This window comes from Cololabis saira, chromosome 17 (genome assembly GCF_033807715.1).
Source record: "Cololabis saira isolate AMF1-May2022 chromosome 17, fColSai1.1, whole genome shotgun sequence".
Classification (NCBI taxonomy): domain Eukaryota; kingdom Metazoa; phylum Chordata; class Actinopteri; order Beloniformes; family Belonidae; genus Cololabis; species Cololabis saira.
Window position 1 is genome coordinate 13,154,131 of NC_084603.1, and position 13,852 is coordinate 13,167,982.

Sequence of the window (13,852 nt, forward strand, 5' to 3'; positions counted from 1 at the left end):
AAGGTGGTGGGGCAAGGAGAAGTGCGTACCATTGAGGGAAAGGTCAGGGCGATCCGTGACTTCCCTGTTCCAACGACAAAGAGGGAATTGTTACGTTTCTTGGGAATGGCTGGTTATTACAGGGAGTTTTGTCCCAATTTTGCTTCTGTGGGTGCTCCTCTAACTGACTTGTTAAAAGGTGATGTTAAATATGTTTGGTCTCCCATCTGTCAACAGGCATTTAACCAGTTGAAGGACCTGTTGTCATCAGCTCCAGTGCTTGCTGCTCCTAGGTTGGATCGCCTCTTCAAGTTGCAGGTGGATGCAAGTGATGCTGGAGCTGGGGCTGTGTTGTTACAGGTGGATGAGAGGGGGGTTGAGAGACCTGTTAGTTACTTCTCTAAGAAGTTTAAAAATTACCAGCGTAACTATTCAGTAATCGAAAAAGAAGCCCTCGCATTGGTCATGGCCCTCCAACATTTTGATGTCTATATTGGGTCAGGTTCTTCGTTGATTGTTTATACTGACCACAATCCATTAACCTTTTTGCGTTCATTGCAGAATCCGAATCAGAGGTTGATGCGGTGGGCCTTGTGTTTGCAGCCCTATCATTTGGATATCCGTCACATTAAGGGCAGGGATAATCTGGTGGCGGATACTTTGTCACGTGCTCCTTTGTCATAATATGTTGTGCTATGTACTTTTCTCTCTGCTTCTGTCCAGGCCGGGCTCCCATCCGTATGTGCTCTTAAAGATGCTTCTTCTGGATCCACAGTTGCGGAGTCATTGGGTTTGGGGGTGTTGGTGAGGTAATGGGGAGGAGGGAGGGGTTCTGCATTGCATGTTATTTAATAAGGTGCTTAACTGGATTATGATCTGGCAGTCGAGTTGGGTAATAGATTTGCCTAGATGTAGGTAGAAATTATTGGATTGGAAGTTGTGTTTTTTTTTCCTCTGGATGTGTCTTGCAGGGTCGGAGGTCAGAGGTGGTACCTCTGTCTTGGCCGGGGGGGTGTGATGGCTGGAGGAGTCTTTGCAGCCAGCTCATCAGCCAGTTCAGCTCATCAGCCAGCTCGTCAGGCTGATGAATGGCACCTGGTGGGGTGTGGCTTGGCCGGAGCAGAAAGGCTCAGCACTGGAACATTCATGGTCTCTCGAGACTCCGGCTGGGGTGGAAGTCCGGCGCCACCTGTGGACTTTTTTTGTTTCTTTGTTTTGTTGATTTGTTTTGTCTTGGTTTGGGTTGGTTGTAAGTTCATTAATAAATTATTTTTGTTAAAATTTCAAAACTCAGTTGTCTCTCCACCTTTTGTCCAGTTCCTGGAACATGGAACGTGACTTATGAAGTGATTAGTCTCCTCCTGGTCTTGCGTTTCTCCATGTTTATAAGAACTTCCTGGACTCAAAAGAGCAAGATTCCTTGCGAAAACAACATGCACAGAAAAAAAATTCCTGTTCCGTTTGATGGGGATAAAAACCGGGTTATTGCTAATATTCCGGTTAGAAAAGGGTTATTGACTGCATGTAAACGCAGTCACTGAACGCTGCCTCACCTTGCTTGGTTCTGGTTCTTGGGAACCACAACAAACCAGATCCAGATGAACCTCAGGGGTCTGGGAGCTTCATAGGAACTAACAGATCCAGCATGTATTTTGGTCCAAGACCATTCAGGTCTTTGTAGACCAGCAGTAAGATTTTAAACTCTATCCTTTGACTCTCTGGAAGCCAGTGCAGCGATTTCAAGAGGCAGAAACGTAGCTCTGCTTTCTTTTATTTTGTCGGCAGAGATATCAAACTTCTCATTTCCTCCGGAGCGCCGGAATCCTCGGGGAGATTCCACCTGGAAATGTGGTGAGGAGGGAATGATGAGCTCCGCTATCAATATTCTATCAGCAGTCTACGGTTCTGAACGCAGTATAGATACAGTAGTTTGACCGTATGATTGAATTAAAATCTTCAACCTGAAATAATATAAATACATATTAAATAAAAAAATTCAACCTGAAATAAATAAATATTGAATAAAAATCTTCAACCTGAAATGAATAAATACATATTAAATTAAAACATTCAACGTGAAAAAAAAAAAAAAAAATTCAACCTGAAATGAATAAAAAAAATATTAAATAAAAAAAATCAATCTGAAATAAAAAAGGAAAAAATGTAATTAAAAAGTTCAACCTGAAATAAATAAATATTGAATAAAAATCTTCAACCTGAAATAAATAAATATTAAATTTAAAAATTCAACCTGAAATAAATAGATATTGAATAAAAATCTTCAACCTGAAATGAATTAAAAAAAATTAAAAAAAAAAAATTCAACCTGGAATAAATAAATATTGAATTAAATAAAATTTAACCTGAAATAAATTAAAAACAGGACCGTCCCTGGCCGGATTGGGGCCCTAAGCGAAATTTTATTTGGAGCCCGACCCCACGGCTCGCCCCATCCCAAATGTATCATAGGTATAAAATGACTGTATAATATCAAGCCATTTAACTTGACAACTTTTATGAATAAGCTCGTAGTTGAGGCCGAGAGGAAAACAGTTCCCATTGTTCGGCGCTCGTCTGGCCCCTGATGAGACGCTTGTGACGCTTGTGACCTCTGTCACAGTAAATGGAGTTAAGACATTTTCCAAAACAGCCTCGCTTGGAAAGGAAGGTTCTGAATAACTGAGGACGAACGCAGGCCCAGAGGGGGCAGGTTGTGGTTCCAGTCACGCCTGATGGGCCGAGCATCTGCAATCCTGCTCAGTATTGAATTGAATTGAATTGAGTATTGGTCTCAACATGCAAACCTGTGCCGGGCCTCTACCAAACCTCACAAAGCACTGAGGTTCTGTTCCTTGAAAACCTTTAAATCAGTTTAGAATAGCACACATTTCTGAGTCTTATGACTAAAAGAGCTTAATTTAGGGAAGAAGGACGCTGATTATTTGCCTTTAAAGCCCAGCATAAACTGCTTCCAAACTGCATTCAGGAATTGTTCTAAATAAAAGAAACTTATAACCTGAGAGGGAAAATCATGTTTGAGATGACAGCAATAACACATATTAAAAAGAGATGTACATCAATTAAGGCAAGAGAAATATGGAATATTTGTGACAATGACCTAAAAATGTGCAAAGTTCAAGAAAATGTAAAAAGAAAATATTGTAAATAAATATAAAACACTATAACTAAGACATTCATTCATTCATTCATTCATTCATTCATTCATTCATTCATTCATTCATTCATTCATCAGAGCTTGGTAAACGTTGCAGAAAACGACCGGCGGCGTTTGTAGGGTAGAAAGACTCTCCGAGGCGGCTGCACGCGCTCAGATCGATGCGTCGTGTGGAAGTGAGTTTGTTTACAAAATGAAAATCCATCTTTATTTACTGTAAATAAACAGATGCACATTCCTACGGAGTCTGCAAATGAGTCCAGGAGGTGTGTTTTCTCGCTCCCTGGGGGTGTTTGGGTAAGTGAGTACACACACACACACACACACACACACACACACACACACACAGGTTGTGTGTGTCTGCAGAGAGCTGCTTCTCCTTCTCTGGTGCATGAATGAACGTCCTGAAAAAGCCATATAAAGGTGGTCTGTGCTGAAGCTCCGCCCAGAAAAAAGCGGTCTGTGTGAAGCTCCACCCTGATAAAGGCGCTTCGTGCTGCAGCTCCGCCCCAGATAAAGGCGGTTCGTGCTGAAGCTCCGCCCCGGATCAAGGTGGTCTGTGCTGAAGCTCCACCCCAGATGTAGGCGGTCTGTAATGTAGCTCCGACCCAGATAAAGGCAGTCTGTGCTGAAGCTCCGCCCTGATAAAGGCAGTCTGTGCTGAAGCTCCGCCCTGATAAAGGCAGTCTGTGCTGAAGCTCCGCCCTGATAAAGGCAGTCTGTGCTGAAGCTCCGCCCAGATAAAGGCGGTCTGTGCTGCAGCTCCGCCCAGAAAAAAGCGGTCTGTGTGAAGCTCCGCCCTGATAAAGGCGGTGTTGTGCTGAAGCTCCGCCCCAGATAAAAGTGGTTCATGCTGAAGCTCCACCCTGATAAAGGCAGTCTGTGCTGCAGCTCCGCCCCAGTTTTTGGCGGTCTGTGCTGCAGCCCTGATAAAGGCGGTTCGTGCTGAAGCTCTGCCCCAGATAAAGGCGGTTTGTGCTGAAGCTCCACCCCAGATGAGGGCGGTCTGTGCTGATGCTCCGCCCTGATAAAGGTGGTCTGTGCTGAAGCTTGGCCCAGATAAAGGTGGTTCGTGCTGAAGCTCCGCCCCAGATAAAGGTGGTCTGTGCTGATGTGGTTGGATGGAGATGCTGATAGGTGCAGGACCCTCGGTGACCCCGCCTCCACAACAGCTTCTTCTACTATGATCCAACTTTCGCTCCATAGTCAGACATCTCAACTAAAACAATCTCTGAGGTCGTAAACCTCACGTAACATGACTTCAGGTGACCAAACACACTCTGTAATGTTTTAATGTTCCTGCTTAGAACAGTTCTGTGTTATTTCATCAACACTCAGTCAGACGTAAACACGGATCAGCTCACGGAAACATGTCTCCTCCCTGTTAGTTTGAGTCGGTTGAGACGGTCCTGATGAGAGACGGTCCTGATGAGAGACGGTCCTGATGAGAGACGGTCCTGATGAGAGACGGTTGTGATGAGAGACGGTCCTGAAGAGAGACGGTCCTGATGAGAGACGGTCCTGATGAGAGACGGTCCTGATGAGAGACGGTCCTGATGAGAGACTGTCCTGAAGAGAGACGGTCCTGATGAGAGACGGCCCTGATGAGAGACGGTCCTGATGAGAGACTGTCCTGAAGAGAGACGGTCCTGATGAGAGACGGTCCTGATGAGAAACGGTCCTGATGAGAGACGGTCCTGATGAGAGGCGGTCCTGATGAGAGACGGTCCTGATGAGAGACGGTCCTGATGAGAGACGGTCCTGATGAGAAACGGTCCTGATGAGAGGCGGTCCTGATGAGAGACGGTCCTGATGAGAGACGGTCCTGATGAGAGACGGTCCTGATGAGAAACGGTCCTGATGAGAGACGGTCCTGATGAGAGGCGGTCCTGATGAGAGACGGTCCTGATGAGAGACGGTCCTGATGAGAGACGGTCCTGATGAGAGACGGTCCTATGAGAGGCGGTCCTGATGAGAGACTCAGAAATTAAGGATTATTCTGCAGAGTAGTACATTTTACTATTATCACTACAGAATAACCGTTGAAGGCAATTACCAGTTCGGCTCTAGCTCTGTCAAACAGCTATTGTGACCAGAATTTGTGTAAAACATCACAACCAACTTCTCATTAAAATCAATCAGCATTTATTCACATCCAGATGTCAAGCAGATGGAAAAGCGACACCATTGAATAAATCCTGATGGCGCACTACGTCAAAACATAAAACACTAATTATCAAAAAAAAAACAAGAATAAAAATGAAACTGCATGAATGGAAAAAGAAATCAAAACAATAAACACGTGATACAAAGCGATCATCTATGTTTCAAAACAACGTGAGTGCACGTGGCCCTGTGGTATTTAAAGATGGCGGCGCTCTCTGGTATTTAAAGATGGCGGCGCCCTCGCCACGCCACGTGCAATCAGACCGGATGACAAAGACGGCGTTTAAAACGTGAATAACTCATAATAGCAGAAAAACAGAATAGCTCAGTGGGAAAAATGAAAACCTGGATCCCAGAAGGAGAAAGAGAAACATCATTAGCGAGCTAACAAACACTCACTTCCTCCCGCCGGCCAGCAGATCGTATCAACAGCTTTTGTTTGAAAGCCACAGATCTGAAACATGGACGTGAGTAAGAGCAGCGAGAGTGAGCAGCACACGTAGCCACGGCATCCGGGACACGGCGACCCGTAACTCCCGCTAACTCTCTGCCAGATGTAGCTCACACCTCTGAACGCTCGCCCTCCTTCTCAGCATTTCATGTGTAGAAGACCGGCGCATTCGCACAACCTCAAGGATGAAACTATGAAGCTAATGATCCACAACATTCATCCGTCCATCTTCTGATCCGTCTTCAGTCCTTCGGGGTGGCTTGTGTCCGTCCCAGATGTCGGCATGCGGGAGCCAAGTTGCATCCTGGACCGGTCACGGCGGGTTTTACAAAATATGACGATCGATAAAACAAACAGAATCAGTCTAATATCTCTCTGTGTGGGTGGGTGGATGGATGGATGGATGGATGGATGGATGGATGGATGGATGGATGGATGGATGGATGGATGGATGGATGGATGGATGGATGGATGGATGGATGGATGGATGGATGGATGGATGGATGGATGGATGGATGGATGGATGGATGATAAGAATAATAATAATGCAGAAAGTTGTTGCTCATGATCCATGTCTTTATCTCCCCAAGACAGGCGGAGAGACATGAAATGGCTGCAGATGGGCTTGGGGGCAGTTTTTTTTACTTGCGTATAAAGCCCAAAATGGCTTAGCTCCACAATATTTGCAAGACCTGATAGTGCCTTATGTTCCTGGCAGAGCTCTCCGTTCTCAGAGTGCAGGTTTACTAGTAGTTCCTAGAGTATCCAAATGTAGATTTGGAGGACGGTCTTCTGCTATCAGGCACCGTTACTATGGAACCAACTTCCAATCTGGGTTAAGGAGGCTGACACCACCTCCACCTTTAAAACCAAACCAAACCCAGTCTGGCCTTCGACGGTGGAAGGACATCTTATGTCTGCTGATGACACGACCGAGGGGGGGGGGGGGGGTGTAAATAATTAAGAAGATGGGGCAAAGGACCAACCCTTGCGGAACACCACAGGAGGCAGGGAGCAGGCTGGACTTGCATCTTCCCAGTGAGACATTTTTAGTTCAGGCAGAAAGGAAGGACTGAAACCACTGGAGTGCATAGTCTGATGGATGGATGGATGGACGGACGGACGGACTGATCCAGGGGGGCGGGACTCCCAGCAGGCCCCCTCCCCCCTCCTCTACAGTGAGTGTTTACCGAAGAACAAGTTGCTGCCAAGATCTAAATAAACACCTCCGTGAAATATCCTCACCCCCCCTAGCTTTCTCACCCCGAGGCTCCATTCATCAAAGACGTGTCAACACGAACAGGCCCCGCCCCACCTCGTCACCCCCCCCACCCCGGCTGCGGGTCACGTGTCCCGAGCCCTCGTCGGCGCTAAGTAAAGTCCTGACGGAGCTGGGAGGGAAGTGTTACATTTTACAGCTGTGTCTCTGCAACACCCCGCCTGGAATCCCCCCCACCCCGCCCGCCGACCTGCCGCCATGTTTGGCGGCGGGTCCGAGCGACACGTGCGGCGCAGAGCTGGCAGGAGTCTGCGATGTGCTGCTGAAGCATCGAACACTCGGGTTCCTGAGGCTCAGCGTCTCCGAGCTGCACGTCATTCCCGGTTCCTCAACTCGCGCCGTCGTTCCACCGCGTCGCCGCAGCGTTCAGGTCCAAACTCAGAGGTCTGGGGTTTGTGTTTCGTTGTTATGACCCGGCAGGGTTCAAGGTTGGACACCAACATTTAGGGAAGATTTGTTTTGTTGTTTTAAAGTCCGGCCGTCTCCTTGGCGACAGGTCCTGGTGAGGATGGATGGATGGATGGATGGATGGATGGATGGATGGATGGATGGATGGATGGATGGATGGATGGATGGATGGATGGATGGATGGATGGATGGATGGATGGATGGATGGATGGATGGATGGATGGATACAAGGATGGATGGATGTAAGGATGGATGGATGGATGGATGGATGGATGGATACAAGGATGGATGGATGGATGGATGGATGGATGGATGGATGGATGGATGGATGGATGGATCCAGAGGAACCAGGGCTCCCCTGAGGAACATCAGAACCTGGTGAGAAACAGATCGATCTGATCGATCAGGAATCAATATTTCCGTCATGTGACCTCTCTGCGCGTGCTGCCGTCTAATCAGCTGCAGACCGACACATGCCGTATAAATCTGTGAACTATTCCCCCACGAGCTGATGAGTCAGCACCGCGTGAGACGAGGAAGACGAGGAGGATGAAGAGAATTAATTAATGTGAAAAGTTGGTGACAAGTGACACAATCCTGGTGGCTCTCAACACACGTCTGAATGGAAAAGACCCATCCACCCACCAATCCATCCATCCTTTCATCTATCCATCCATTGTTCCATCCATCCATCCATCCTTTCGTTCATCCATCCATTGTTCCATCCATCCATCCATCCCTACATCCATCCATCCATCCATCCATCCATTCACCATCCATCCATCCCTACATCCATCCATCCATCCATCCATCCCTACATCCATCCATCCATCCACCATCCATCCATCCCTACATCCATCCATCCATCCACCATCCATCCATCCATCCATCCATCCATTCATCCCTACATCCATCCATCCATCCATCCATCCATCCATCCATCCATCCATCCACCATCCATCCATCCCTACATCCATCCATCCATCCATCCATCCATCCATCCATCCATCCATCCACCATCCATCCATCCATCCATCCATTCACCATCCATCCATCCATCCATCCCTACATCCATCCATCCATCATCCATCCATCCATCCTTACATCCATCGATCCATCCATCCATCCATTCACCATCCATCCATCCAGCTGGGTGGGGTTTCATCCTCCATTGTTTCTCTGCGGGGTCAAACAGAGTTACAGGTCGTCCCAGACTCTCTCTCTCTAGGCTTCACTGGTGAGTCAGATTCTGGCGGCCAGGAAGGGCTTCCAGGGCCCATGAGCAAGGCATTCCACTTTCACTTGAGTCGGCGGTGATTACGGCTCATTAAAGATGTTTTCACTTAGAACCTCTACTTTCATCCCCAAATCAGCAAACGCAAAGCCCTGGGGGGGCGGAGCGATCCAACGCCAGGTTACGTTTGTTTTTGTTTATTTCGAACATGTATAAAAAACAAGAGAAAAGATAAGAAAACAAATACATGTGGGCATTCCACCACATAAAGAAAAAAAAACATCAAAACACATATTTCAAGTTACATGTTCGAAAAGGAGTGGTAGTATAAATGTATTTAATCCCACCCCTTTTCCACAACTAAACATAAATTATATGTCTGTTTTTATACTATACACAATTTTTTATAAATATAAATCATTTTTACAAAAATAACCTGTTTAATACAAGATGTAAACCCTATCATAAATATAATATAACTATGATATAAATATAATACGTATATCTACGTATATAAACATACAAAGACAACATGATAAAATAGCAGCTGGTGATATTTAAACACAGTCTTCACTTTTATACCTCAAATAAACTGTTTCTTTATATTTCTTCTTAGATTGTTTTATGTTTGTACATTCTTTTAACTCCAAATTCAAACCATTCCACAGTTTAATTCCACAAACTGGAGTCTAATTGAGGGTTTAAATGAGCGGTTAGTTCCCGTCCCCCCCCACCAGAGAGTCGGCCCTGCTGCCTCTTGACCCTTCGGTCCGGGCCGAGACAATGCCAGGACGAGCTTCCCAGAGCCGCCGCGCAACGCAAATAGTAACTTCCAGAAGCCGTCGGCTGCCACTACAGAGGAGAAGGGAAGCGAGGGAGGAGGGAAAACAGCAGGACGAAGAAGAGGTGGAAATGGGCGGCGGCCAGGAAGCGGGACTCTTCCTGCCCTAATCACAGCTCCGGGAGTTTCCTCTCATTGTAGCAGCAGATCCAGACCCCGTTAGCTGCTCCCGCTCACTCCGACCCCCGTCCTCCTCAGACACAACAGACACGGCAGTCACTCCGACACTGAGCGCGTTTACATGGGAAGTTTAATTCCTCTTTAATTCAGAATTAAAATTAAATCCGATTTAAAATGAGTAAAAATGACCATGTAAACACCTAATTCCGAATGAAAATGGCCATTCCGAATTAGACTTAATTCCGAAGTGGCTGGTTTATTCCGATTTTAAATCCCAATAGAATAATTCCGCGATCATGTAAACACTCATTCCGCTTTAAATTAATTCCGGTCTTTCTGCGCTGCTCGTTCCCTCGCCCGTCTGTCTCCATGACGCTTATATTCCACGCTGGGCTGGTTTTCCAAACAAAGTTTCAAGATGGCAGCACGCAGTAAACGGTGGTCAAGAGCAGAGACCATTTATTTAATAAATAGCTTGGAGGACCTGGAAATAATTAAAAGAACAGATGGCAGGAAAAATAAAAATTGTGATATTTTCAAAGTTATAGCGGCTAAGTTTGTTTTTCTTCCAATAGATGTAACTTCCGGTCCGCCCCCCTATCCAATCAGAACCTTCCCAACCCCCAGACCTTAAGAGGAATTGGATAAAGCCGATTGTGTCAGGGTGGAGGAGCAGCCACTCAGCTGATTGGGCACACCTGTGGCATGGCACCTGTGCCCAATCAGCCTCTCCACCCTGCCACACCGATCAAACATGTTTTCCATGTAAACCTCAATTCAGAATTACTATTTCCATGTAAACTCGAAGGAAAATAGTTTAATTCGTGATTATTTAACTCGGAATAATTAATTCCGAATTAAAAAAACATCATGTAACCCTGGCCACTATGCTCTACACTACACCAGTTTGTTCTATTGTTGGTCTATGCACTTTGTTTATGCTGGTGGATGGATGGATGGATGGAGGGTGGATGAATGGATGGATGGGTCGATTATGGCGAGTCGGTCGAGCCCTCACCATAAAACCCTCGCTGCGGTCAGGTGACCCGGACAGTCAGGTGACCCGGTCTCTGCGGTCAGGCGACCCGGACAGTCAGGTGACCCGGTCTCTGCAGTCAGATGAGCCGCCGTTCCCTCTTTTACTGCCCAGGCGTCTGATAGCAGAACCAGGTTTACGGCGGGGAGTTAATCAGTCACGAGCCGATGGCTGGAGCCGATACGGCTCCGTGACCTCGCCAGGCTGATACCGTATCTGCCGCTCACGCTCCGGCCAGGCTCGCCACCCGTCCCTTCAAATACGGAACTGTTACGTAATTGGGAATTAAAAGTTCCGTATTGAATTAATACGGACATATATTATGCTCTTATTTATTAATGTCATAATCTACACGTGAAGGTCGTAAAATTTGAATATATTGCAAAACTCCATTCGTAGTAAATTTAACTAAAGGTGAAACAAATATATTATTTCCCACTACATTCAAAGTGAGATATTTCAAGCCTTTATTTGTTATAATTTTGATGATTATGGATCACAGTTTATCAAAACCCCAAATAAAAAATCTCAAAAAATTTGAATATTTTATGAAATCAAACAATTCAATCATCAAAATTATAACAAATAAAGGTTTAAAATATCTTTCTTTGCATGTAGCTAATGAGACTATGTAATATATTAGTTTCACCTTTTGAGTTATTGAAATAAATTAACTTTTACACCATATTCTAATTTCCCAACCTTCACCTGTGTGTATATTCTACACCTTGTGATGTGGACATACATGGCATTTCAGTTGCTAGCATGGTTGTCTGTCTGTACAGTCATGCAAGTTCAATGCTATTAAAGCACTTTAAACTTTAAATCAAAGCATTTTGTTTTTTCATATAAAATAAATACATTTCTATGCATTTTAGAAGTTTTAGGGATGTCCCTTTTTTTGCCGCCTGCGCTGCTGAAATCGGGGCGTCCATTATTTCTATTTCTGAAAGGTGGCATGCTTAGCTCCAGCGGACCGGCCTGCTAACTCTGTCAGCTCATCAACGGCGCTCGTGCTTCGCCCCACAGAAGAATACGGTGCTCTGGAGAATCTGCCCAACACTTACAATGGCTGAGGTTTGACAGTTAACCAGAATAATGCCAGTTGTGACGTTAAAAAACAGAGAAACGGACGACCCTGGCTCGTCGCGGTGACTCAGGTTCGCTTTCACAAGTGCAGTCTGGGTATGAGTCAAACAGCCGTTTGAATATCTGAAGCCTGGAGGAAACGTATTGTTCCCCGTTCGTGTCCCGGGGTCGTGATGAAATGTGATACATTTTGGTTTAAGAAAAGCACAAAAAAACTCTCTTTTCCACCAAACCAGTTCCAGTGCTGGTTCTGGTTCACAACTCCTTCAACTTGAGAACCGGTTTGTTTTCCACAGCTCAGGTGCTAAAGGGGAGCCACGTCAGTTACGTCACTGCAAACGTCAGTTACGTGGCTCTCTTTTCAACCGTCTTTTCAGCTGATTTTAGGGTTGGGTTAGGGTTGGCACCAACTCTTTGCTGGTCTAGAGTAAAGAACCGCTTGTAAGCGGAGGGGTCGGAGTTGTTAAGACCAACGGCAATAGCAAGACTGGGAGACGGAGACATTTTCAAATAAGAATGAATCTGGATGCAGCAAAGCATCATGGGTCTGAGGAGGAGAAAACCTGTCATGGCTCCCCTTAGCACCCGAGATATGGAAAAGCAAACCGGTTATAAGCTGGTTCCCCAGTTGAACGAGTTGTGAACCAGAACCAGCCCTGGAACCGGTTTGGTGGAAAAAGAGTAAGAGTGGGAGTTGCCGAATACGCCCTAAACCCCCACTCCTATTGTTGTTGTAAATCAAACAGTTTATTTCACTTGAGCCTACGTTTGCAGCGACGTAACTGACGTCTGCAGCGACGTAACTGACGTGGCTCCCCTTAGCGCCCGAGCTGTGGAAAACCAAACTGGTTCTCTCTTGTGAACCACCACCAGCACTGACCCAGAACCAGCTCTGGAACCGGTTTGGTGGAAAAGAAGTATGAGGTAGAGCCCTGCTATAGCGGGACTGTTTTCTTCATCCCGCTGAATTTCTGACCATTACCGCCCTCACCCGCAAAACTCTGAGAATTCATGCCACACAATAATAGAGATGCATTGATTTTGTGTCTTCTCCCGTCCCACAAGAGAAATGTCCAGACAAATCTATCTGATCTAATGATCATTGTGGAGCTTGATGGATAATTGACAGTTCATAGCTCACCTGACTGAAAGTTAGATGCAAATCCATCATTGTCATCACACAAGCTATTTCAGCTTTCGCGCATCAATTATGTGATTGAGGTTATAGCGACGAGAGTAGGTGTGAGTGGCTCAAATAACACTAATAAATAACAAAAAAATAAACAATGAATTAATTAATTTAACAAATGAATTACATTACATTACATTGTTGTGGAGGAAGAGAATGCTGCGGCTCCAATCCCTCTCTCTCTTCCAAGATGCTCCACAGACACTAAACGCAGTTTCTCCAAATATCTGACTTGCCTTGTTTTGTCTTAGTTTTTTTGGCGTCGGCTATACGTAGAACATAGTTCACTTGCTCCCTTGCTACGTCTGAGCTACCTGGCTTTGCTGCCTAGCGGTCGGCGGTGTAACTACAGAGCAACGCTAACAAAAGGAAAAGCTGGCGGCGACGCCACGCGTAGCACACGTGCGTAACGGCTGCTCAGAACTACACCCAGGTCTTTAGTTGTCTGGGTCAGTAGATCCTACCGAGGCCGACATCAGCGGTGCAGAAGGAATCAGGCTCCACCTGGAGAACCGGCGCTGCGGTCGGGCCGACTATTTCAGATATGAGCATTTTACGATGGTCAGCTATCTGGATTCATTCTGTTAACTGATAATATTTGTGTACTTTCAACTATGCTGCATGTCAACGGTCCAAGTCCGATTATCGGTTCATGTGAAGAGGATCCTACGGAAGAGTATCAGGGCCAGGCAGGAGAAAAATGAAAATAATGTTTTAGAGGAGGACGTTTATTTTTTCATTATGCACTTCGAGAAAAAAGTCGAAATGTTGAGAAAAAAGTCAAAATTTCGTGAATAAAGTTGAAATGTTGAGAAAAAAGGCAAAATTTCGACTTTATTCTTGAAATTGTATTTCAACATTAATCTAATACTCTTCCGTAGGATC

At 45.6% G+C, this 13,852-nt stretch overlaps 1 protein-coding gene across 1 annotated transcript; it reads left to right on the forward strand.

Moving 5' to 3' along the window:
- The first annotated feature begins 5,781 nt into the window (after positions 1-5,781).
- Positions 5,782-9,643, forward strand: LOC133464105 (uncharacterized). The gene is made up of 3 exons (XM_061746090.1): positions 5,782-5,806; positions 7,026-7,434; positions 9,430-9,643. The coding sequence occupies exons 1-3, from the start codon at positions 5,782-5,784 to the stop codon at positions 9,641-9,643; spliced, it is 648 nt and encodes a 215-aa protein (XP_061602074.1).
- The last annotated feature ends 4,209 nt before the right edge of the window (positions 9,644-13,852 follow it).

Bases quoted from the DNA above. Each gene is read 5' to 3' on its own strand.
- LOC133464105 (XM_061746090.1), top strand. From the start codon at position 5,782: ATGGACGTGAGTAAGAGCAGCGAGA. The intron at 5,807-7,025 runs GTGAGCAGCACA...CACCCCCCCTAG, and splicing joins CGTGAGTAAGAGCAGCGAGA to CTTTCTCACCCCGAGGCTCC. The intron at 7,435-9,429 runs GTCTGGGGTTTG...CCCCCCCACCAG, and splicing joins GTTCAGGTCCAAACTCAGAG to AGAGTCGGCCCTGCTGCCTC.